At 34.7% G+C, this 23,031-nt stretch overlaps 2 protein-coding genes across 2 annotated transcripts; both read left to right on the forward strand.

The window, feature by feature from the left end:
* The first annotated feature begins 1,305 nt into the window (after nt 1–1,305).
* Nucleotides 1,306–2,448, forward strand: LOC111880220 (uncharacterized). Its single transcript, XM_023876628.2, has 2 exons — nt 1,306–1,909; nt 1,985–2,448. The coding sequence occupies exons 1-2, from the start codon at nt 1,306–1,308 to the stop codon at nt 2,446–2,448; spliced, it is 1,068 nt and encodes a 355-aa protein (XP_023732396.2).
* Nucleotides 2,449–3,010: 562 nt separating this feature from the next.
* Nucleotides 3,011–21,586, forward strand: LOC111880221 (uncharacterized). The gene is made up of 27 exons (XM_052766511.1): nt 3,011–3,016; nt 3,150–3,389; nt 3,681–3,740; nt 3,857–3,949; nt 4,069–4,297; nt 4,452–4,558; nt 4,717–4,770; nt 4,870–4,970; nt 5,407–5,501; nt 5,627–5,647; nt 5,755–5,850; nt 5,926–6,046; nt 14,943–15,065; nt 15,191–15,378; nt 16,134–16,369; nt 16,455–16,556; nt 16,676–16,852; nt 16,937–17,125; nt 18,205–18,446; nt 18,559–18,705; nt 19,029–19,257; nt 19,434–19,556; nt 19,640–19,759; nt 20,301–20,367; nt 20,504–20,751; nt 20,834–20,893; nt 20,983–21,586. Exons 1-27 carry the CDS (start codon nt 3,011–3,013, stop codon nt 21,055–21,057), a joined length of 3,549 nt encoding a protein of 1,182 aa, XP_052622471.1. The 3' UTR covers nt 21,058–21,586.
* Nucleotides 21,587–23,031: the final 1,445 nt, after the last annotated feature.

Below are 23,031 nucleotides of genomic sequence, written 5' to 3' on the forward strand. Positions count from 1 at the left end.
GTATGGCGTGGATTTGAATCAACGACAATTAAAAAACGCCTATGATAACCTTAAAGCCAAATACACAGGATGGTTATACTTAAAAAACAAAACTGGAAACCTTTACAATCCACAAACAAATACTTTTAACTTAACAAATGAGGAGTGGGAGGACTTTAAAAAGGTATATATACACACACATATTTATATGTATTTTTTTTTATATAGTTGCCATTTATTCTTATATTACTTTTGTTACATTGATTGCGTTTAGGGACATCCGAAAGCCGCTTCTTTGAAAACCGTCCCATTATTGTTTCCAGAGCTTTGTGCAGAACTCTTTGATGGAAACAGTGCCTCTGGTAATCTCAGCTATGCCACATCCCAAACACCATCAGGACATGTATCATCTTCTTTCCATGTCGCACAACTACATCTTATGGACGTCCCTTCCATTAACATAGATGAGGATGATTTCTTCTCCAATCATACTAGTGAACATTTTACTCAGCCTCCACCTTCTGCTGATTCACCTTCTGCTGCTTCACCTTCTGGTAACCCTAACAAAAGGGCTAAACCCTCAACTCCTAGACCTCGAGCTCATAGTGCCTCACCTGATCCACCTTCTTCTTCCTCGCCTAAAGCTTCTATTACTGCTGATGATTTAGCACTGGAGATGCAAAAGGCTCTACGCCATTTGACTCAAGGGCCAACAATTCCCCAATGTTTAGAGAAGCTTGAGTTGCTCGAGTTAGACCCAATAGACCCTCTACGATTTGCTGCGTATCACATTTTTGGAGGGACCATGAATATGAGAGAGATGTGGGTAAATTTGCCTAATGATCCACGAATATTAAGAGGATGGATCGAGATGACAGCTACAAGTTTGGGAGTTTTAAAGGATGGAAAGATTGTTCGTTAACTTTATATGTTTGAGTTGTTTAGGTTTTAATTGCATGTTTTGGAACTATATGGTTATGTTTTTTGGTTATTTGCTACTTGAATGTTATTTTTAGTATTTGGTACTTGGATGTTATGTTATTTGGTACTTGAGATTTATGTTATGTTAATTGGTACTTGAAATTTATGTTATGTTTTTTGGTACTTGAGATTTATGTTATGTTTTTTGGCACTTGAAATTTATTTTATGTTTTTTTGTACTTGAAATTTATGTTATGTTTTTATCTTATGTTATGTTATGTTTTGTTGATTAATAGGTTTGTTATGGATCACGACAAAAAGATACTACTCATAATTCTTATGTATTTGTACGTCCGCTACTTTTGGAAGAGGGGTGTCAAACGAGTGCGGGACAACGATTCGGAAATGACGGGACATGAATTTACGTTAGAGTTACTTCACCGTAATCCTTTACAATGTCTTGAAGTGCTACGCATGTCTCGTGAATCATTTGTTCGGCTATGTGCTCATTTTAGAGTAAACTACGCATTAAAGGATAGCAAACATGTGTCGGTTGAGGAGAAGATGGCTATGTTTTTTATGATGATCGGTCATAACCAACGTTATGTGATTATCAAGCGGAGATTTCAACACTCAAAGCAAACAATTCATAAGTTTTTTCATGAAGTGTTGGACAAAATGTTGCTTTTCGCACATGACATTATAGTGCCAACTTCTTTTAATCCGAATCCAAACATTCCGGGACATAATAGGAGGCTACGGCGGGTGTTCAAGGGAGCAGTTGGTGCACTTGATGGCACTTTGATACACGCTGTTGTCCCTGCAAACAAACGGGATTTATATAGAAGTAGGGGAAAATGCGATTGTTACCAAAACGTATTGGCAATATGTGACTTCAACATGAAGTTTACGTTTGTTGTGGCCGGTTGGGAAGGGATAGCACACGATTCTAGAATTTTATCAGAAGCATTAGCAAATCCGCATGCACCATTCCCACTTCCACCACCGGGTAAATTTATGGTTATTTAAATAGTTTTATCTTAGCTTGAAAAAATAAATGATTTTTTTTTTGTTTTTTTTACAGATAAATATTATCTTTGTGATGCCGCTTATGCAAACATTCGAGGTTTTATGGCACCGTACCGTAATGTGAGGTATTGGCTTGGAGATTTCCGTCGAAGACGTGCATTAACAAATAAAGAAAAATTTAACCATGCACACGCAAAACTTCGGAATGTCATTGAGCATGCTTTTGGTGTCTTGAAAGCACGATTCCCTATATTGAAGAGGATGACACCATTCTCGTTGGTTACACAACGAAACATTACCCTAGCATGTTTTGCGCTTCATAATTTTATAAGAAGAGAGGGACTACGTGATGAATATTTTGCACGATATGATGAACCAAATGTCTCGGTTCGGAATAACAATACAGTCGTTGATAATGATGAAAATGAGATTCCAACACATGGTACTGCAGCGGACCGTGAATATATAACTCAGTTACGAGATGAAATTGCCGAACAATTGATGCAAAATATTGAATGAGAATTATTAAAGTTTGGTTGTATGAATTTTATTTAAAAATGTTATTGTAAGACTAATTTGGTTGTTTGAATTTTATTTCAATGTTTTAATACTACAATTATTAAATTTTTGGTATTAAAAAACTATTTTCGGTTTATTAAATTATTTTATCTTAAATTTTTTAATATCTGCAGCGGTAAAAAAAAACATGCTTCTCATTACAGTCTGCAGCACTTTGGTCCACCTTTTCTGCTGCAGAGGGCTGCAGAGGTGGTCCGCAGACTTCAGACAGTTTCACTTCGGAAAAACAAACAACACCTTAGCTTATTGTGATGGAAATAAACAATAAGCACCATCTTTTCTTCCTATCAAAAACACTGCTAAAATTACAAAAAAAAAATCCTGTTAAAAGTAGTATACATGTAGTTGTAGTTACCCATCGCTTCAACCGGACCCGTACCCAGAAGGTGGAGTGCCAACCATATTGCATACATACACATGCACAGAGAAGAGAAAAACATCGTCGTCAATCTACAACTGTACGCGAAGCAAACTATAGAAATTACGTAATCATCACCCTGCCATGGCGGTAAAGATTCTATTTTCAAGATACCCTTTTGACATTTTCATCATTTCATGTAAAGTTATTTGAGTTCCCAAAATCAAAATAATTGATTGGGAAGTTGTATAATTTCAATTTATTTTTCAGCTGCCTTTTACAGGACTCCTCCGGGAAGGTTTTGATGGATCTGATAAGCTCCGATCCGAAGTCATCATCCCCATCTTCTTCCAAAACGGCACAAGTTTCATCCCCGTCGATTCAGTCGCCTCGGAGCCCTTTTAAGAAATCGGCAACACCAGTGACGATGGGGGATCGGAAGTCCAAGAGATCTTTGACGCATACTCAAAACGCTCCCGTATCTTCTGGTAAAATTGCTGTTCATGTTCCTGATGGGAAAAAGGTAAAATTTTTGTATTACATTCTTTTGATTTCTTCAACTACAATACAATTATATATCAATTCAATGTAGGTGTGTGAATCGTTATTAGCAAAAACGGTAACGACTTTAGTAATTCTCCAGTAATAGCTACACATTTATCGTAGAAACTGATCTCATATCATAATAGCTATTGTAACTTACCCTATGAGAAATATCATATCATACCTAAATTTCACTGGATTAAATAAAGATTTAGTTTATTGAGTAAAGCGATTTCTGTTTTGATGTTTTCTTACATTTACTTGTATACAGCCAGTTTCTTATGCACTACTTGCAAGGAGTATCCATGAGCTAGCTGCTACATCCGACCAAGTATATAGGAGTCCTTAACCAATTTCTATTGCATTTATTAATCATGTTCTACCTCTTAACATATCTGATTGGATATAATCACTTACTAATTTTTCAGTTTCTTTGACTTTGTACAGAAAAAGTCTCAAAGGCAGTTAGTGTATTATGTGTTCCCCAAACTTGCAATCTACAACTCTGTTGATCCATCTCTGGCACCTTCTCTTCTCATGGTGCGAATTTGTATATATTTATTTTCTCATTTCAAATGCACTTTGTTTATAATCATGATCTATCATATCTATACTATAATGTGAACAAGTGAAAGTTTAATACTTGATTATATATGTAGCTTGGTCAGCAATGCAAGGATAGAACTATTCTCCGTTATGTATATTATTACTTGGCAAGAATATTGTCAGATAGTGGTGCTCAAGGGCTAACTTCAGGTGGTGTGATTCCTACACCTAATTGGGATGCTTTAGCTGACATTGATGCTCTTGGTGGTGTTACTCGAGCAGATGTTGTACCTAGAATAATAGATCGGCTCGCTACTGAAGCCCTAAATGATGATGTTGAATGTAAGTAGTTCCCTAATTCAAATCACAAGTTTCTAGTCCTTTAAATCTTTTTTGATCTGAAGTGTAATTGTTAAAAAAGAACTAGCTAGATACTTTCATCAATATCCGAGTAATGAGTGATGAGTGATGATGATGATTCAATATCTTTTTGAAGTTCATTCACGGAGATTGCAAGTAGTTAAAGCTCTTACATATGCACCTACAACTAATCCTGTGATCTTGTCCAAGTTGTACGAAATTGTCTTTGGTATTCTTGACAAGGTTTGTCCATATCAATCTCTCTTTTTAATTCTTGTTAGTTTTCACATGATATAATATTTCTCATGTATGTATGTTTTCATATTCTAGGAAACTTAACGTGCATGTTTCGGACGCATTTTTATTTTTTTTCCTCTTTGACATTTTCATGTATTGATCAGGTTGCTGATGCACCTGATATGCGTAAGAAGGGCATCTTTGGGGCAAGTAAGGAGGTAAGTGTGAAAAAATGTAGCTTGTATTGCTAGGGCATTTATTGTCATTCATAATAGTTAAATAAAAGTACAATAAATGTTGCTTTCTTGAATGATCAGTCTATAATTGGGAGTAATCTGCAATATGCTGCTCTAAGTGCCTTGCGAAGACTTCCTCTGGATCCAGGAAATCCTCTTTTTCTTCATCGTGCTGTGCATGGGTTGGTTTGTCACTATTGGTTTTGAAATGTTTTATTTTTAAAATAGCCTCAAGGATAATAATAATGATGTGCTTTTAGAAATAGTTTTTTATACCAATTAATGATCAGAGAGTGATACAACTTTGTGAAAATAATGTAGCATGGAGCCCACTCCACCTTCTTACTCTCTACCAGTGTAGGATAAAATCCTCATTTGATATTAGCCAACAAATATCAACATGTTTTTTTTGGCAATTTGTCAATTTAGTATAAGGTCATGCAATTCTATATTCTATGTAGAAGCAATTCATCGATTTAGTATATTGGGCCATGCGATTCTATAGTCTAGGTAGATGTAATTGATATATGAAAACAAAATACACCTTTTAAGAAACACGACTTCCGTATTGCTAACACCATTAAAATAATTAACTTCATGATTTCATATTTACTGCAGAATTTCATTTGCTGATCCAGTGGCTGTTAGGCATGCATTGGAATTGACTTCTGAGCTAGCTACAAAAGATCCGTATGCTGTTGCCATGGCTTTAGGTAATATCATAAATAGAATAATTTATTAAAAACTTCATTTTGATAACTCCAATAATGTTTCCTATTGCAACCTGTAGATTTATTCTTGTGTTTCTGAAGCTTCATTGTTTATTCATCTAATGCAGGGAAGTTCGTCCAACCTGGTGGTATATATTGATACTTCTCTCCATTATCATCATTATCGTTTTAGTTTTTTATTTTTAAAATATTTACACTTCCTTTATTTTCTTGCTGAACTTTATTATAAATTTAGGAGCTCTACACGATGTTTTGCGTTCTCCTGATGTTCTTGCTAGGGTTGCTCTGGCAAGGTTATGTCATACAATATCTCGAGCCAAGTCATTAAATGGTCTGTATATGCGTTTATTACTTACTTCCACTCATATCACTGTAAAAAGCTAATAGTAGAATGTTCTTTTTATAGAAAGGGCAGACATTAAATCTCAGTTTAATGATTTGCTGTATCAACTCATTATTGATCGGAGTGCCACTGTTTGTTTTGAGGCCATCGCTTGTGCACTGGGAAAATCAGATAATGCAGACAGGTAAATACATGAATTACAACCTAATCACATAAATAACAATTAAATATTATCTTCACAAACAATGAACTACATTTATAAAGTCATGTATGCCATTTGATCAGCTGTGCGTCCACTTCAATTCCATAGTAAAAGGTAATGTGGCATTTCTTTTCGATTTATAATCTAATCAAAAGCTGAAATGAATATTGCACAGCAGATTTAAAAGATGGTGTGGTACTAAAAGTTTTTTCTTTATATTATTATTGCTGAGTTGGAAACAAAGTAATACTCTAAAGAGAATTTTCATATTCTACATTGTAAGTGAGCCCAGCTAATAGCTCCACTCTAATAATCTCGGACTCCTTTTGTTGGAGATAGGATAGATCAGATGGTATGCTAGGTAACTACTTTGGGGCTGAAATTAGTGCACAAAAGTAAGTGTTTTTCTGTTGAAGAAACAGTGGACAGATGAGTGGGCCCAAAGAAGGTTTTTTCTTGGTAAAGAAAATACAAATTATAAGGATAAAATAGAGACAGATAGCTGCTACTTAGGCTTGAGGGAGTGGTGCCACAGATACCACACTCCCTTCACTGCTACGTTAGTGCCACATCAACTTTTACCACAAAAGTGTGGTTCCTTGCCACACCCAAGGAGTGGTGTCACACTTTTTTTTTTTCTTTTTTTAATAATTTGATTTTTTTAAAAAACTTCAGTTTTATTAAAAAAACATAAAATTTCATTACTTCAAAATAATAAAAAAAAACATTACATTGCATTGAATTACTTAAAATTAAAACAAATAAACATGAAATTAAAAAAAAACCTACAAACTTAAAACACACACACACACACATCAAACGATTAAAAACTTAGAAAAAAAACTAGAAATCTTAAGACCTATTAGCATAATGTTTTTTGAGACCGACTTTCATCGCCAAAGCAATTCTAAGCTCCTCTTTGGTCATTTGTGATGTGTCCATCGTTAATATCCTCATGTCACTATCTTTGTTTCTAAAGCTCTCTTTCAGAAACAAGTTGCGAAATGTCCATTCTATCTTTTATACCCTATTTTAGAAAAAAATCAATGGCTTATCAAATTATCGATTGAGCTGTGAAAAAGATTTAACAAAAGACAGAAACAAATCCACTATCTGTTTTACGTCAAGCAATACATGGAGTAACTTCAGGCATAACAGTAAAAGCAAGACGTGTAGGTGGATTGAATCATCAAGTTCCCATTGAAATAGGACCCACACAAGGAAAAGCACTTGCCATTCGTTGGTTATTAGCAGCATCCCGAAAACGTTTGGGTCAAAATATGGGTTTTATATTAAGTTCCAAATTAGTGGATGCTGCCAAAGGGAGTGGCGATGCCAAACATATCAATCCCCATTTCTTTCAACTCATCCGAATCCGACGCTTTGCTTTTGCTTTTTCTTTTTTTTTCTTTGTCCCTTCCCATTGGTCGGGAAGGTGGTGAAACTTGAACAGGATCATCATCGTTGATTTCGAAACCAACACGAGCGTCTGCTGTAGTGTGGTCGTTTTCGGATGTTTTGAACCACAATCGATATGCTCATCGGATGTTTTGCTAGTTTACCATTTTTTGTTATCTTTCACAAGATTCTAAACTTCAAGAAACTTCAAAGTCTTCTTGTTTTCTTTTGGTACACTTTCAGTGCTTTCTGCAAAATCACATCATCACTTTCTCCGCTTTTCCATTGACGTTTCATGTTGTTATGCAAATCATTAAACAACATGACTTTCTTGTTCATCTTCCTCCATTTCGAGTATACTTGGTGTTTGAACGATAATCTTCATGGTTCATTCCTTTGTGGAAACTATGTCCAACCCGAATCCAAAAATGGTCATGTTTTTTTTTTTTTTTTTTTTTTTTTCCTTTCGTCACATCTTCTGAAATATTGATCCATGATTGTGCTAATACCAACACTTCTTTGAGTTCCCATCCTTTAGCCTCCGCCTTTTCTTTTCTTTTAGTCGGTGCTCGAGTGGGTTGAGTTTCTTGAACGAATTCGGGTTTGGAATCAGAAATGGGTGTTCATGATTGTGATTGAGTTTGTTGAACAAACTTAGGGTGAGACAAAAAATCAAACGGATTAAAATCCGGGTCTGTTTGTGGTTGTGTTTGTGGAAGTGGTTGTGCTTGTCGTTGTGGTTGTGAGAATTGTTGTGGATAATAAGGTAGCATACCGCCATAGTGATATAACAGGGGTGAATAAATCGGTTGATCATATAAAGGTCTTGGGGTTGTGTTTCTAGTGGGTGTTTTTTGGTTGTTTGGATTGTTAGAAGAAGACATCTTGAAAATTTTGAAGAAAAAAGATGGTAAAAGATGAAGAAATTTGAGTGAGGTCTAATAAAAAAAGATGGGTTATATATATATATATATATATATATATATATATATATATATATATATATATATATATATATATATATATATATATATATAGGGGGGGGGGGGGGGTCAAACAAAACCCAAGACGACATAGGGGGGTGTTCCCCTTCCTATGTGGCAAAGAGTGCTCCCAAACCACATCTTGGTTTAAAAAAATGCCAACTAGGCGCACTTAATGCGCTAGGCGCCCAAGCGGTGACCGAAAGCGCATCAAGTAATGAGATGCAATGCGATTCCGTTAGTCGGTCGCCTTTTCCGCTTTTTACCGCATTGCGCTTCAGCGCTTAATACCGCTGAAGGTAATTCATAGAGAATTGGCTTTTAATTAAGTTAGACAGGCCAATAGGTTTATATAAATAAAGGAAAGGGATGTAGAATCAATATTGTTAGAGGCGGTAAACACAATTACACAAACAGAGCAAATCATATCATCGCTCCAAATCATCTTCTCCAAGTAATCAGAAATCAACTCTGCCAATGTTTTCTACTTCCATTCCATTATACTAATCTACATTTCTATTCTCTTCTCAAGTCTAAAACTCTAAAGTCTGATCGTCTGAAGTATGAAACTTGGTCGTTATATTTATACGTATTCTAGTAAGTTGTTTACTATTAACGTGTGTTACCTAACTCTAGTATCAGTACTTAGGCTTTAATATGATACTACTATGATTTCTAGTATCAGTACTTAGGATTTAATATGATACTACTATGATTTCTTAAGTTATTTGTTATCATGCATGGTAGTTTAGATGATTTCTAGTATCAATACTTAGGATTTAATATGATATTACTATGATTTTACGAGATTTTTAAGTATTTCTAAGTATTTCCATATATTTTTTTATTTTTTTCAAGTTGGGGCGCATTGTGTGCTCTAGGCGAGCGCTTTCGCTTAGCGCTTAGTGCATCGGTTCCCAAAGGCTTTAGCGCTTTACGCTTTTTAAAACCAAGAACCACATATCGCTCCCCTTGGTCTTAGCTGCTGTTTTCCAGCTTCTATTCTACATCAAAAGAGCCTAAAACAACCAAAATTTAATGGAAAAAATGTAATCATACATATCCAAACTCACAACCTTAATTGTGGCCGGTGGGAGAGATACGTGGGAGAGATATGGGGTGTAATCCCACAAAAGAAGAAAAGCTTGACCTACAATATTAAAGAGGTATAATCTTTTGACTTGTAAACATATAGAAGGAATGTGTTGTCACATTTAAGTTTAATCATCACGTTCTCCCTCTTAAACCCAACTAAGCTCGGTATTCATTACGCCGGACATGTTTCACATTTCATTGTGCTTCAAATGTGCCACAATTTTGGTAAAGATGTTTGCTCATTGATCCTTTGAATTTACATATTCCTTTACAATTTGTCCATGTTTAACACACTCTTGTATGAAATGAAAGCGGATGTCAGTGTGTTTGCTTTGACCATATAATACGAGATTCTTCATTAAGGTAATTTCAAACTTAACGCATGATATGATGTCTCGTTAGCTTCTTCACAAGATTCCCAAGCCAAATGGCTTGACTTGCCGCCGCCGTGGCTACCATGAACTCGGCTTCTCATGTGGAAAAAAACAACGGTCTTTTTTGTTTAAGTTTACCATGTGACTGTATTCCTTCCAAGATAGAAATCATTCAACTTGTACCCTTGCTACCAACAAGATCACTTCTAAGGTCACTATCAATAAACCTATCCAAATATTCAATCTCACAACCCTTTCCATAGTTAATGGTCCCTTTTACATACGGTAAAATATGCTTTACAACTTGAAAATGCAAAGTTGTCGGTTGCTCCATGAAATGACTTGTAATTCCAAGCGAAATGACAAGTTCGGTCGAGTGTGAGTCAAGTAACTCAAGCAACCCACTGCTTACCTAAATTCAATGGGATCAAAATTTTCACATTCATCATCCTTCTTGACCTCCAACTTCGTTCCATTGGTGATTTTGCCAAGTTGCAATCATTCAAGCCAAGTTGTTCCAAAACCTTCTTTATATAAGCTTTTTGTTGCAAAGCTATACCTAACTTCATTTCCAACAATCAATTCCAAGATAGCAAAAAAGTAGTCCTAAGTCACTCATTTCAAATTCCTTCTTCATTTGTTTCTTGATATATATACCTCCTCAACATTTCTACTAAGAAAATCCAACTTGACATACAAATGGTGGACAGCTTACCCATGTTGAACTCGTAAGGTAAGAACGAGCCTTACAATCAAGTCGTACTACTTGTGAAAAACTTTATTAAAGTCAACTTCCTGGATTTGTACAAATCCATTTGCGATTTACTGTCATTTCAAACTGATTGCGTTGTGACTTGGTTGAAAATCGGTATGTTGTCATGTCTTGTTCTTATTGATTGTATCCAACTCCGCTTGCATAGCCTCCCAACATGTCTTGGAGTTTATGATTTTTAAAATTCAAAGGTTGATCCATTGCAATCATCATTAATTCTTTTGGTTCAAGGGTTACACTTTTGGCATCGACTTAGATTTCGGCTAGCAAACGGAACCACTTGGGTCCAACCTCAATTAAGGGGCTTTTCATGAGTGTTGAACTTTAAGAAAACGGGTGTGAAACAGGGGTGCATGGGCGGTTTTGGGCTAAGTAGACTCAACATAGCTTTTAACTACCGTTTTGTCTTTCTTGCTTGTCTTTTTACTAATTCTAACATTCTTTTTCACTAAAATAATATCGCAAAAAATCTACAACTTCTGGTCTTGTGGATCAAATAAACAGTTGCTTCTCGTTCCATCTTCCACACCAAAATATACCATATTTTTGCTTCTACCAATAAATGTCTTTAAGTGACCACCTACAAATTTAGCAAAAACAACACAACTAAAAACATATAGATGTTCGTGGCTTATTGTTTTTGCCAAACCAAGCTTCAAACGGGGTGATGTTGGAAAGTGATTTTGTTGGTAAATGTTAAGGAGGTAAGCCATATATCTAACAACTTCACCCCCAAAATCCCCCAGAATATTTCATCCTTTATGAAGGCTTCTTGCCTTGTCCATTAGGTTCGATTTTGCCTCTTTACAACTCCACTTTTTTAGGCGAATGTTGTCTCATAAAATACCTCTTAACACCATTTTATTCACAAAATGATGTGAATTCTTTTGAAGTGAACACCTCTTGCTCCATTCGAAGTGTTTTTCTTTTTTAACTTAATTTCTTAATCATCAAATTTAACTGTTTGAAGTACTTGAGTCTTGAAACTTTCTGGACAAAACCCATATCCAATAATGGTTTATAGGGAACGACCCATACAGGAGCAGGTCAGCAAAGGACGATACTAAAATAAACGAAAAACCCAAACACACAATGCAGGCCGGAAGCCAACTTACCAGGCCAAGCCAATAATTTGCATGATGAATCTTCCGAATAAGATTTTCTAAAAAGCATCCCAAGAAACACGGAAAGGGTAGGATTATTTTATTAAAGGGTTCTACACTTGTGACATATGGATCATTGCAAGGCACGGATGGGAAAGCTTTGGACTAGACTGGGCTTCACTTATAAAAAAGGTAATCCCGTCTCTCAAAGAGGCATTTCCGAGCAACATATTTCTAGAATTTGCAAAGCAATAAACTTAGGCATCAGAGAACAATATCGGGGTCCATTCTTTGGTATGGCTTTCTAACCAAGTGTTTGTTCATTTTATGTAGCATGATTTCCTGATTGTTCATTAGACAAAGTCCCAGAAGGATAACTAACAACACACCAGAAATTCCACATAGCAAAAATCTTCTACTAAAAGGAGAAAAATACTTACTTCTTCAATCGATAATGGTGTAATCGGATCACACAAGTCTGCATGAATAAGTTCGAGAGATTTTTGAGTTCGAAAAACCGCTTGATCCAGAAATGGAATTCGGGTTTGTTTGGCAAGTTCACACCCTTCACATATTTAGTTAGATGTCAAATGTTAGGGACTTTAGTTGCCATATTTTATTAGAAAACCTATTTATGCAGGAAGTTAACATGACCTTGTCTAAAATGCCATATCCAAAAACGGTTCGTCTTTTATTGCTGAAAGACAAGTCGGTTTACCGATCCTTAAAAGAGTTTTAATCAGTTTGGGGATCTTTTGACTCTTAAAAATTAAGTTTTATTTCTATCAAACATTGACACGTCCTTTATGACCCAACTCCCTCTTGCGTGATTTTTCCAAGACTAGTAATATTATTTTTACGACTTGGAATGAAATATACTCTTTTGTAGTCTTTGGTCACCATTTTTACAATCAAATGAAAACAACCCTTTTTATAAAATAGTGTTGGTCGAACCATCCCTAATCTCGCATGACCATTAATGTGTTCATCTAGCTCATGGAACTTTGAGCGATATTTAGTCATATGGTTGTTTGCACTGTTGTCAAGATATCATACCTCATATTCGAATTGATTTTCTCCCTAAGCATGAAAATTAACACAAATGTTATTTTTTAGTGACACCTTGCCTAGTTTGTCTTCTTGTGAGATCGCCATCATCCAAACACACTCTTCTTCATTGGTTTGAGTGAGGTTTGCCTCATAGTATTTCTTGTTCGGGAACTCCGGCGCATAACGACTAAATTTTCAAAATTAAAACATTTTTTGCTACTTTTATCCCTTTGGGGAGGACTATTCTCATTCCAGTTTGCATTGGACTTACAATTTCCTTCTCGGCCACATGCATGACCTCGGCCTCAGCCTCAGCCCTAACCTTTATGTCCTCATCTTCCCCTCGAAGTATTTGATGAGTCTCGCTCATTGGTTTACTTAGATCGTGATGCCCAATTGACATGTCTAAGAAATAGAGAAGGTCCTCGTTCTCCATAACCTTGAAATCTCTCTTCACTGGTCTTAACATCACCAACAACTTCGTACACCGTCATGTTTTTTACGTCCCTAAATTGTTTGATTGATGTCACAATTTGCAAAATCATATTAGGACCGCTTGAAAAAACTTCATCACTGTAATCTCCTTGTTCTCTACACCTACAAATCATATACAATATTCAATCTCATGGAAAAATCATTCATCGATTCACCGTATTCTATATGGACCACCTCAAAAGCATGTCTCAAGGTTTGATCATTAGCCTCTATCCGATCGTTCGTGTTAAGGTTTTATAATGCCTCTTTAGTTGTGTCTTTCTTGGCTAACATTGCATGTCCTCTGGACTTGCTTGGTAAATGGCCACAAGAGCCATCCGATCTTTCCGTTCCTCCACTTCAGTGTTTTGAATTTCATTCCACCCTCCTGTTCTTCCAAACCCTCTTTATTTTATAGCCCATACAACATAGTTCATCTTCATAAGCATAAGACAGTTTGATGTAATAGTACCATCTTTCCCGGTTCTTTGAGCGCATTCACCTTCAAGTTTGGCCATTTTTGGCTATACTTGGTGTTAGATTTGTGGAGCTTGATCTCTCCTTTGAGCTTTTCTTGGAGTAGTTCATATAGCAAAATCCAAGGTGTCGGGCGAAGTTGCTGGTGCAAAGCTTCGGCCACAGAGCAAAGTCTTAGGGAAAGCTGCTTGGCGAATTTTTTTGAGTATTGCTTTTTAGCAAAGCTTTAGGAGCGAGATTGGGGATGAGCTCTCAACTGCAAGTAGGAAGTAGAGATTCAAACGAAATTAAGAATAGTTCATGACTTGGCAATGAAGCTATTTCCTTTTATAGTGGTCATCACAAAATATTTTACAGAACATATCTCACAATTTCTTTTTTCTTTTCTTTCCCAAATATGACATTTCCTTAAAAAAAGGATGTGATTTTGGTAAAATAAATAAATTTGCTAAATTTTCTTGTAAGATTTTTCTAGTGGGGCAACTTATATAGGAATTTTGCTAAAAAAATTATTTTGCTATTTAATTAAAATTGAAAAGGTATTTTGTGATATGACATTTCCAAGTCATTTTAGTGATTAGCTTTTTTAAATTACACATGGAGTGCTTACCAAGCCCGGTTTTGAAGGAGGGCAAAGCAGGGAGCGGGGCCTAATTTCTAATTTTTTTAGGGGCCCATTTTTTTTTATATATTATTTATTTAGTGGCCTAATTTTTTTAGCTGTTACAATGTCATTACTCATCAAAATACTATGGTTTTGCTATATTTATTGCTATAAAGTTTATAAAAAACTTTAGTTTATATAATTTAATTCATTACTCATTAATTAGGGTCTCAGGGCCTTTTTTTCCGGCTTGACCTGAGCATTCGAATCCTTAGAACCGACGTGAATGGAAAACTGAAACTGTAACTATGTCAACATGTACTATCAATGTTGGGTGTAACATTGGAGTGCTTTAAATGACTTCTCATAATCAGTTCTTAATTTCAATCACAATTAATATTCTTTTCCCAAAAAAAAAAAAAAAATCCAAGCACAATCTAGGCAACTTTGGCATGCTTATAATTTTTTTTTTTTGTTTTTAATGCAATCAACTATTTTACTTAAGCTTCCATGTATCCTATTTTTTGACTAATATTTGTCCAATACAGGACAGAAGTGCGAGCTCTTGGATGGTACAATTTGACCAGGGTAGTTCTCAATGTACCAGTTAAAAATGACAAATCTTACAACAAAAAATGTCCAGAGCTCCTTATCAAAATTGTCATGAAAAGGTTCACTGCTTATCATGATACATTTATTTCATTTCACTACCACATTTTCTATCCATAGTTGGTGTATACAGTTAAGTTTCTTATAACACAAGCTTTTGATATAAAATATGGTTTCACCTTTTCAGGTTGAAAACTTCTTTTGGTAGTTCATGTCGGCCTGTATTGCATGCAGCTGCCCGAATTGTGCAAGAAATGGGGAAAAGTCGAGCAGCTGCTTTTGCTTTAGGCCTACTGAATATTGAAGAAGATTTAGTCAATACATTTGCCAAAAGCAATGATTGGGATCATGTGTCCTCTGAATCTGAAGGTGATTGTCATGTTCCATAATGGGTATCTTTCTATTATCGTATTGAATCTTATAACTTTGACAAATATGTAACCGTTGTATGGTCTTCCACACAACAATAATAAGAGAAAATTGCAAAGCACAGCAACATACTATACTAACATTAGCAAATACCAATATTGGCAATGGACTTCATTTCTTACTCATAGTGGCTATGTAATTACATTTCTCTACCGATAATAGCAGTATATAGTGTGAAACTTGTAAATTCATTACAAGTTTCATCTTACATATTGCTATTATAGGTAAAGAAATGTAAGTTTATTTCTATAAAGGGTAATCAAGTGTAAGTATGTTGATGTTATGTGTCAAGAAATGTAAGTACGTTGCTATTATGGACTTACATATTGCTAATTGGTTAAAAAAAATCAAGTTGCTAGTATGGGTAATGAAATATATATGTATATTGATATTATCGGTAAAAGTAATGTACATTGCCTATATTGGTAAAACCTAAAAACAATAGTAAAGTAAGAATTCGGCATAGATGTAGAATTTCTCTTGAGTACATATATGTAGAGGGTAAAGGAAGGAAGTTTTTGTAATACTGATCAACAAAACCTTTAAGAAATTTTTTTAATATTAATTTTCTCACTTAGATGAGACTAAAATTTGCTATTCCGTCTGTTCTAAACATTACCTGTTCATTTAATTTATCATATGTGTGATTCATTTTCACACCTTTGAGTTCTCTGATTCTTTTCATCTATGTCGAATGGAAGATGATGATGACACAATTGGGAGTTTGTTAGCTTCATTAATGGAGGTTGTCCGAACCACTGCTGCATGTGAATGTGTTTATGTACGTGCTATGGTGATTAAGGCACTGATATGGATGCAAAGTCCTGAAGAATCTTCCAGTGAACTTAAGCTATTGATTGCATCAGAGATTTCTGATCCTTCTTGGTCAGCCACTTTGTTAAACGATATTTTGCTCACTTTGCATGCTCGTTTTAAGGTGCGTATTTGATTACAAGCTGTAACTATTTCTTTCTAAATGTTATATAATCTCCTTATATTTATATTTTTTTTACCCTTTATAGGCTACTCCTGATATGGCGGTTATCCTTCTTGAATTAGCAAGAGTATTTGCTACTAAAGTCCCTGGAAAAATTGATGCGGATGTGCTGCAACTCTTATGGAAGGTGGTTTTTTTTTTCTCTCTTTTTATGATAAGACTTATTTTTGTAGTTATTTGAAATGAAATTCCCTTCATCATCATCATATTATTAGCTATATACATCTGATAATGATTTCCTTGCAGACATGTCTTGTTGGAGCTGGTCCAAAGGGAAAGCATACAGCTCTTGAAGCTGTGACAGTAGTTCTTGATCTGCCACCACCACAACCAGGCTCCATGTCTGGGATTACATCAATCGATAGGGTTTCTGCATCTGATCCAAAGTCAGCTTTAGCTTTACAGAGATTAGTTCAAGCAGCAGTAAGAATCAAATATTATTAATTAGTAAGAAAGTCAAGGAGTATTTTGTGATTCATATATATTTTGGTTGAAAAACACTTGTAGGTGTGGTTTGTTGGAGAAAATGCAAATTATGCTGCTTCTGAGTATGCTTGGGAGTCAGAAACCCCTCCAGGGACTGCATTGATGATGTTAGATGCAGATAAAATGGTTGCAGCAGCTAGTTCTCGTAATCCAACTCTAGCTAGTGCATTGACTCGACTTCAAAGAGTTTCTTTCAGTGGCAGCTGGGAGGTACATCCATGGTTGAGAATTCAAATTTTCAAATTTCTATACAGTTTTTGTTTGTAATTAATAAGTGAAGCGGATAAAAGATAAAGAAATGTTATAAAAACAAATTCCTCTGGTAAAGCTTCTAACTTCACAAGCAAAATGAAACAGCTGTTCAAATGAAAAACCTTAATAAAGAGATCCGGATTTACTAAACTTATTTGACCCAAAAACCTTATGAAAAACGTAAATTGGAATCTATTAATATTAGAGCATCCATACCGGTGTTTTTTCCATTTTCTTTATAGTTTTGAAAAACATTAACTTACCATTCTTAGAACTTTTTCATTTTGGCTTTTCCACTGTTTGCTGAGCGAGTGCGTGCAAATTTGCAAGCACTCTTCAAATTGCTTTTTAATTGTACCGGTTTGTATGTTTTTATCTCCATAAAACATCTATAAAGGTGTAGATAGCTAGAATTGTTGTAACAGTTCAATTTTTAAAAAATTTCTGAAGTTTATAAAAATAAAAATATAAATCTGTTAGAAATAGATATATAAAAAGATGACAGTAATAGATATATAATAGTATATATTTTAATTTATTATAAAAAAATTATAACAACAATACCCAAGTCCCGATGGTGGGAAGACAGCCTTCATTGATGACCTCCACCATAAGAAAAACAAATGTGATGATCTTTTTTCTCTTACATATAAAACGTCAACCCACAATTAAGAATAAATAGTGGTGTGAAAGAGAAGCAAGGTAACCTCAAGAATATTGATTTATATAAAAAAATAAGTGATATAAAATTAATATCGGTGGCAATATCACAATTAAGCTGATCTTGTGCATGGAGGATATGATGAGGTTTTTGGATTGTTGAGTTGGGGATAAGATGGCCCCAAAAGACTGAAAATTCTGTAACAAAAAAGCTCCTCCATTGTGTAGAAAGCTTGTTCTTCTAGACATATCTTTCTCTTATATTACGAAAGAATAATTTTGAGATTTGACAAACTTATGCGCTTGAAATGATTGACATGGTTGTTGATATATTTGAGTATTGTCTTTATATGCATGATTAATATTTTTTTTCTCAGGTACGTATCATTGCTGCTCAAGCTCTTGCCACCCTGGCAATCCGATCAGGTGAGCCATATAGGCTACAGATATACGAATTTCTACATGGCTTAGCACAAGGCGGGGTCCAGTCTAAGTTTTCAGACATGCATATCAGTAATGGTGAAGATCAAGGAGCTAGTGGTACTGGTCTTGGCTCTTTGCTAAGTCCAATTTTGAAAATCCTCGATGAAATGTATAGTGCACAAGATGAACTCATAAAGTAGGTACCAATGATCATTTTTCTAATTTTCTTCAAGTTTCTCAATGATAATATAATAACAAAGACAGTTATCCACCTTGTGTAATGACTTATTATGTATTTGAATGTCCAGAGATATGCGTAACCATGACAATGCCAAAAAGGAGTGGACTGATGAAGAACTTAAGAAGCTGTATGAAACTCATGAAAGGCTCCTCAATCTTGTTTCATTATTTTGTTATGTTCCACGAGCAAAATACCTACCTCTGGGGCCTATTAGGTATGAATATTTTTTCATTCATCCTTGATGAGAGCTTAGTCATCCATAGAGTTTTTTTTTCCCTTCTTTTATTAAATATTTTTGCATATTTTCCTTAATTTAAAAAAAAAAAAAAGATCAAATTCACTAGCTGATTTAACCTGCCCTTTTCAAATGGAAGCTAAATTAATAAACGTTTCAATTGTATAGTGCGCTCATAATTACTCCCTCTATAAGTAATTAGTAATAGTATGACTCTTTTACAGATCTATGTTTATGCCCTTTATGAATTCAGATGTCTTATGAGTTATGACCTAATTTTTTATTTTACCACTATACAACAGTGCCAAACTTATTGACAACTATCGTGATGAGCATGATATTAGTGCATTCAGTGTCATGAGTGATCCAGTTCATGTAGCCACAGGAATTTCTGAACTTATATATGAAGCAACTAAACCATCACCATCTTTGGAGGCTGAAACTTTTGATGATGATCTTGTAAATGCTTGGGCAACTGGACTTGCTGATGATGATGGCTTGTGGGGAAACAATGCTCTTGCTATGAATAGGGTAGTAAACTACAATTTTCATCCTTGTGGTCTATTGATTTTTACAGAGATATGGTCCCTGAAAAATATTTTAAACCTTTCATGTCCCAAAAAAAATTGTCATGCTTTCTACCCTATCCAAAAACGTCTATGTTTGCTTTCTATTTCTGATCAATATCATGATCTTGTGTTTGATAGGTCAATGAGTTTCTTTCTGGCTCTGGTACTGATGCTCCTGACTTTGAGGATGAGAATATTTTTGCCAGATCTTCGAATGATGATATGTGGGCAAAAACTCTTTTAGAACCATCAGAACTTGATGTAAGAATCCTTTCATCATGTCGCCAAGTTTATCCACCATTTCTTGTCTTAACACAATCATAACATATTTTCACTTTCTGCAGTATGATGAGTCATCTACCTCTTCTTCCCCAGACTCAGTAGGATCAGCTGAGACATCCATTTCGTCTCAATTTGGTGGAATGAATTATCCATCATTATTTAGCTCAAAGTCAAAACCCAAGGTTTGTAACTAATGGAAATCTGGCAATGCACTTTACCTTTTTGCACTGAAAAGGGAAATATCAAATATACTTTATTTTTTATCCATAAAAACTGATAATTAAATTGATCAACTTTAGATAATGGGTCAAAAATTCTACATCTTCTTATTTAAATAAATAATATTATTACTTTAATACTATACTGGTACAAGAAAAAAAACACGTGTTTCTATATTTATTCATGATAATGAGTTTGGTTTGTCTTTTAAGTTTAATTAAGTTCATGAAGTTTAATGAAAAAGAAATAGTACATAAAATGAAACCAACTATAGAGTACTCTGACATTATAAATCAAACAAACATAAAAATTTAACAGTTACTGGTTTATTAGAGCTAAACAAATGCTAGGTAGCTTAAATGGTATACTAGTTGCTTTTCATGTGAGAGGTACAGGGGTTGAATCCTTACATTTCAATAAGTTTTTTCTTCATTTATTGGCTATGATTGGATGTTGATTTGGCCTTTATATCTTGACATCTGCATTTGCTGGATGCCATGTAAGCAAAAAGGTCAAGTGGTAACCAGTTACTGGTTTCTTGAGTTTTTTCATGTTAAAAATTCTATAATTGGTAAATTTGAAGCACGTTCATATATATTTTTCCGCAATTTGCCCATATGTTTGAATAGGAAGTACACTGCTATTTTCCTACCACTGATTCCTTGTGATATGGTTCTCTGGTGAGGTCCTTAATTAATCTTTATCAGGAAGAATTTCACTTTATCATCTGTCGACAGTTGCAAACAAATTCACTTTTTTTTTTTTTTTTTTTTTTCAGGTTAGAGAAGATCCAACTCCATACTCATCCCCTTTCCACAAAAGTGACACTTCATTTGAGAATCCGATAGCTGGTACTGAAATTGAGTATAATTACCATGATGATGACCAATCCTCCTCTGGGAATATAGACTTTGGAACAGCACTTTACGACTTTACCCCTGGTGGCGATGATGAGGTATATAGGATGACTTTCAGTGGAGTTCTTTTTTATTCTACAATGTGGACAGCTGCTTGACCTTAATTGTCTGTGATACCAGTTGAGCCTGGTTGCTGGAGAAGAGCTTGAGATTGAATATGAAGTTGATGGATGGTTCTATGTAAGAATGTTACAATTTTATATAACTTAATTTCTATCTAGTCATCCTATTTTTTTAGCTGATGATTTTATTTGTCAAATATAATACAGGTGAAGAAATTACGCCCTGGCTTGGACGGGAAAACAGCTGGACTTGTCCCTGTTCTGTATGTCAGCAAATCTTGAAGCTCATGATTTATTCTTCAGTTCTCCATATAATAACAATAAACTGAATCCATCTTTGGGCTTCAGTTAGTGGATTTTTTTGTCAAGAGTCGCCAACTTGGCAACTTCTTTGACCTCCTTCCCTTTATCTGGAGACCTATGTCTTGGCACCCATTATTCTGGAGCTATCACACATTTTTTTTTCTGAGTTTCTAGCTACAACAAATCTTTTCTTATAAGGGAGGCCCCTTAATGGGAGCCTAGCCGTTGGCATGCCGGGGTTCGTCCAAAGATATTGTTGGTGCTTGTGATTTACCCCATAACAGGCCTAAGATTTGGCGTGAACTGCCATCAGGTTATATATTTCCCCTTATCAATGAGAGATTAACATAGGTTGTGATGATTTAATATCCGTTATTTTTTTGTTACTATATATAAATAGACCTCATCTCTACATAATCTTGAAAAATCAATTGTTGGTGAATTTGAAGATAAATAATGAGAATAAAGTTGTTAAATATGCTTTAGAACGACCTATGTTTATGTTGGATACTTCATGAACCAATTTCTTTTAAGTATGTGACAGCTTCGTCTGAGATTTTATGATATGTGAATATTAATTTGGTTAAGCAAATTTTTGGTTGTGCATATCTTGAAAACCACGTTTTGTTGGGTTTTTATTTAAAAATAGTATAATTTTAGTGATAAAATTGGTATAATTAGCAATGGAAGCATTTTATAATTTGAATAAACTAAAACCATTTAAACCTACAAATGATCATTTTGCAACACTTGCAAAGATTAAAACATAACCAAAGAAAAGACAAAGCTTACAACCTTTGAAGATTTTGGTTTCTTTTGGCAATTAGGAAGTTGATGAAGACGACATTAAAACTCCAAGAAGAAATCCTCTATAAGGTATCCACCAAAGTAAGAATAAAACCATTTCAAGATGCTAGTCTTCACTTGTATATATGCTCTTAAGTTTTAAGGCATATACCAAAATATGCTTAAAGAGAAGCAACATATGAGCATTTAATTCTAACACTTTTTGCAAGAACAAAAGGAGGGGGAGAGAAACCATGAAAATAGCAGCCAAATGTGATGAATAACTCCTCCAAAAACTTCTCATGTTTCTTTTATACTCCCTGATCTATTAAAGCTAGACATAAAATAAAGAGAGCGTGGGGCTTTCTTACAAGCATGGTATAAGGCAATAAACAAATCAAAATCAAGTGTCCTTCATCATGCAAGAACCCATGGTTCTTCATGGCTAGGGGACAAGGTTGAAGTGTTCTTTATTTTACCCATAACTAACTAGTTAGATGACAACTTAATGGTTACTCAAAGCGATCAAAATATTATACACAACAATAATAATCATACCTTATGATATTTAGACATAAAATAAAGAGAGCTTGGGGCTTTCTTACAAGCATGGTCTAAGGCAATAAACAAATCAAAATCAAGTGTCCTTCATCATGCAAGAACCCATGGTTCTTCATGGCTAGGGGACAAGGTTGAAGTGTTCTTTATTTTACCCATAACTAACTAGTTAGATGACAACTTAATGGTTACTCAAAGTGATCAAAATATTATACACAACAATAATAATCATACCTTATGATAAATACATTTCAATATGTTCAACATATCATTTTAATAAAATAATGTTTTCCAATTAAATACACGTGTTGATAACATTTATTAATAATCAAATTATACTAATAAATAATCAGTTAGCAGTAACTTGCTATAAGGTGTGACCATGTAGAATCATATGTCATTAGCAATATCATTCTATAATGACTCTTGGGCATACAAGATCTTTCAATCTCCCAATTGCACAAGACTCATCATAGATTGATATAGACAGTGGTGAACGTCTAACAACATTTCAATGTCCCTAATAACACACAACAAAGAATGTCATTCATCAACATCCAATTCTCAAAAGCTCAAAACTTCAATTGATGCATAATATAAGTTTATCAG

The sequence above is a fragment of the Lactuca sativa genome, chromosome 8 (assembly GCF_002870075.4).
Source record: "Lactuca sativa cultivar Salinas chromosome 8, Lsat_Salinas_v11, whole genome shotgun sequence".
Lineage (NCBI taxonomy): Eukaryota > Viridiplantae > Streptophyta > Magnoliopsida > Asterales > Asteraceae > Lactuca > Lactuca sativa.

Coding starts and splice junctions, on each gene's coding strand:
- LOC111880220 (XM_023876628.2), top strand. CDS start 1,306: ATGACGGGACATGAATTTACGTTAGAGTTACTTCACCGTAATCCTTTA. Junction 1,910..1,984: donor ATTCCCACTTCCACCACCGG/GTAAATTTATGG, acceptor TTTTTTTTACAG/ATAAATATTATCTTTGTGAT.
- LOC111880221 (XM_052766511.1), top strand. Junction 3,390..3,680: donor ATGTTCCTGATGGGAAAAAG/GTAAAATTTTTG, acceptor ACTTGTATACAG/CCAGTTTCTTATGCACTACT. Junction 16,370..16,454: donor CTTTGCATGCTCGTTTTAAG/GTGCGTATTTGA, acceptor TACCCTTTATAG/GCTACTCCTGATATGGCGGT.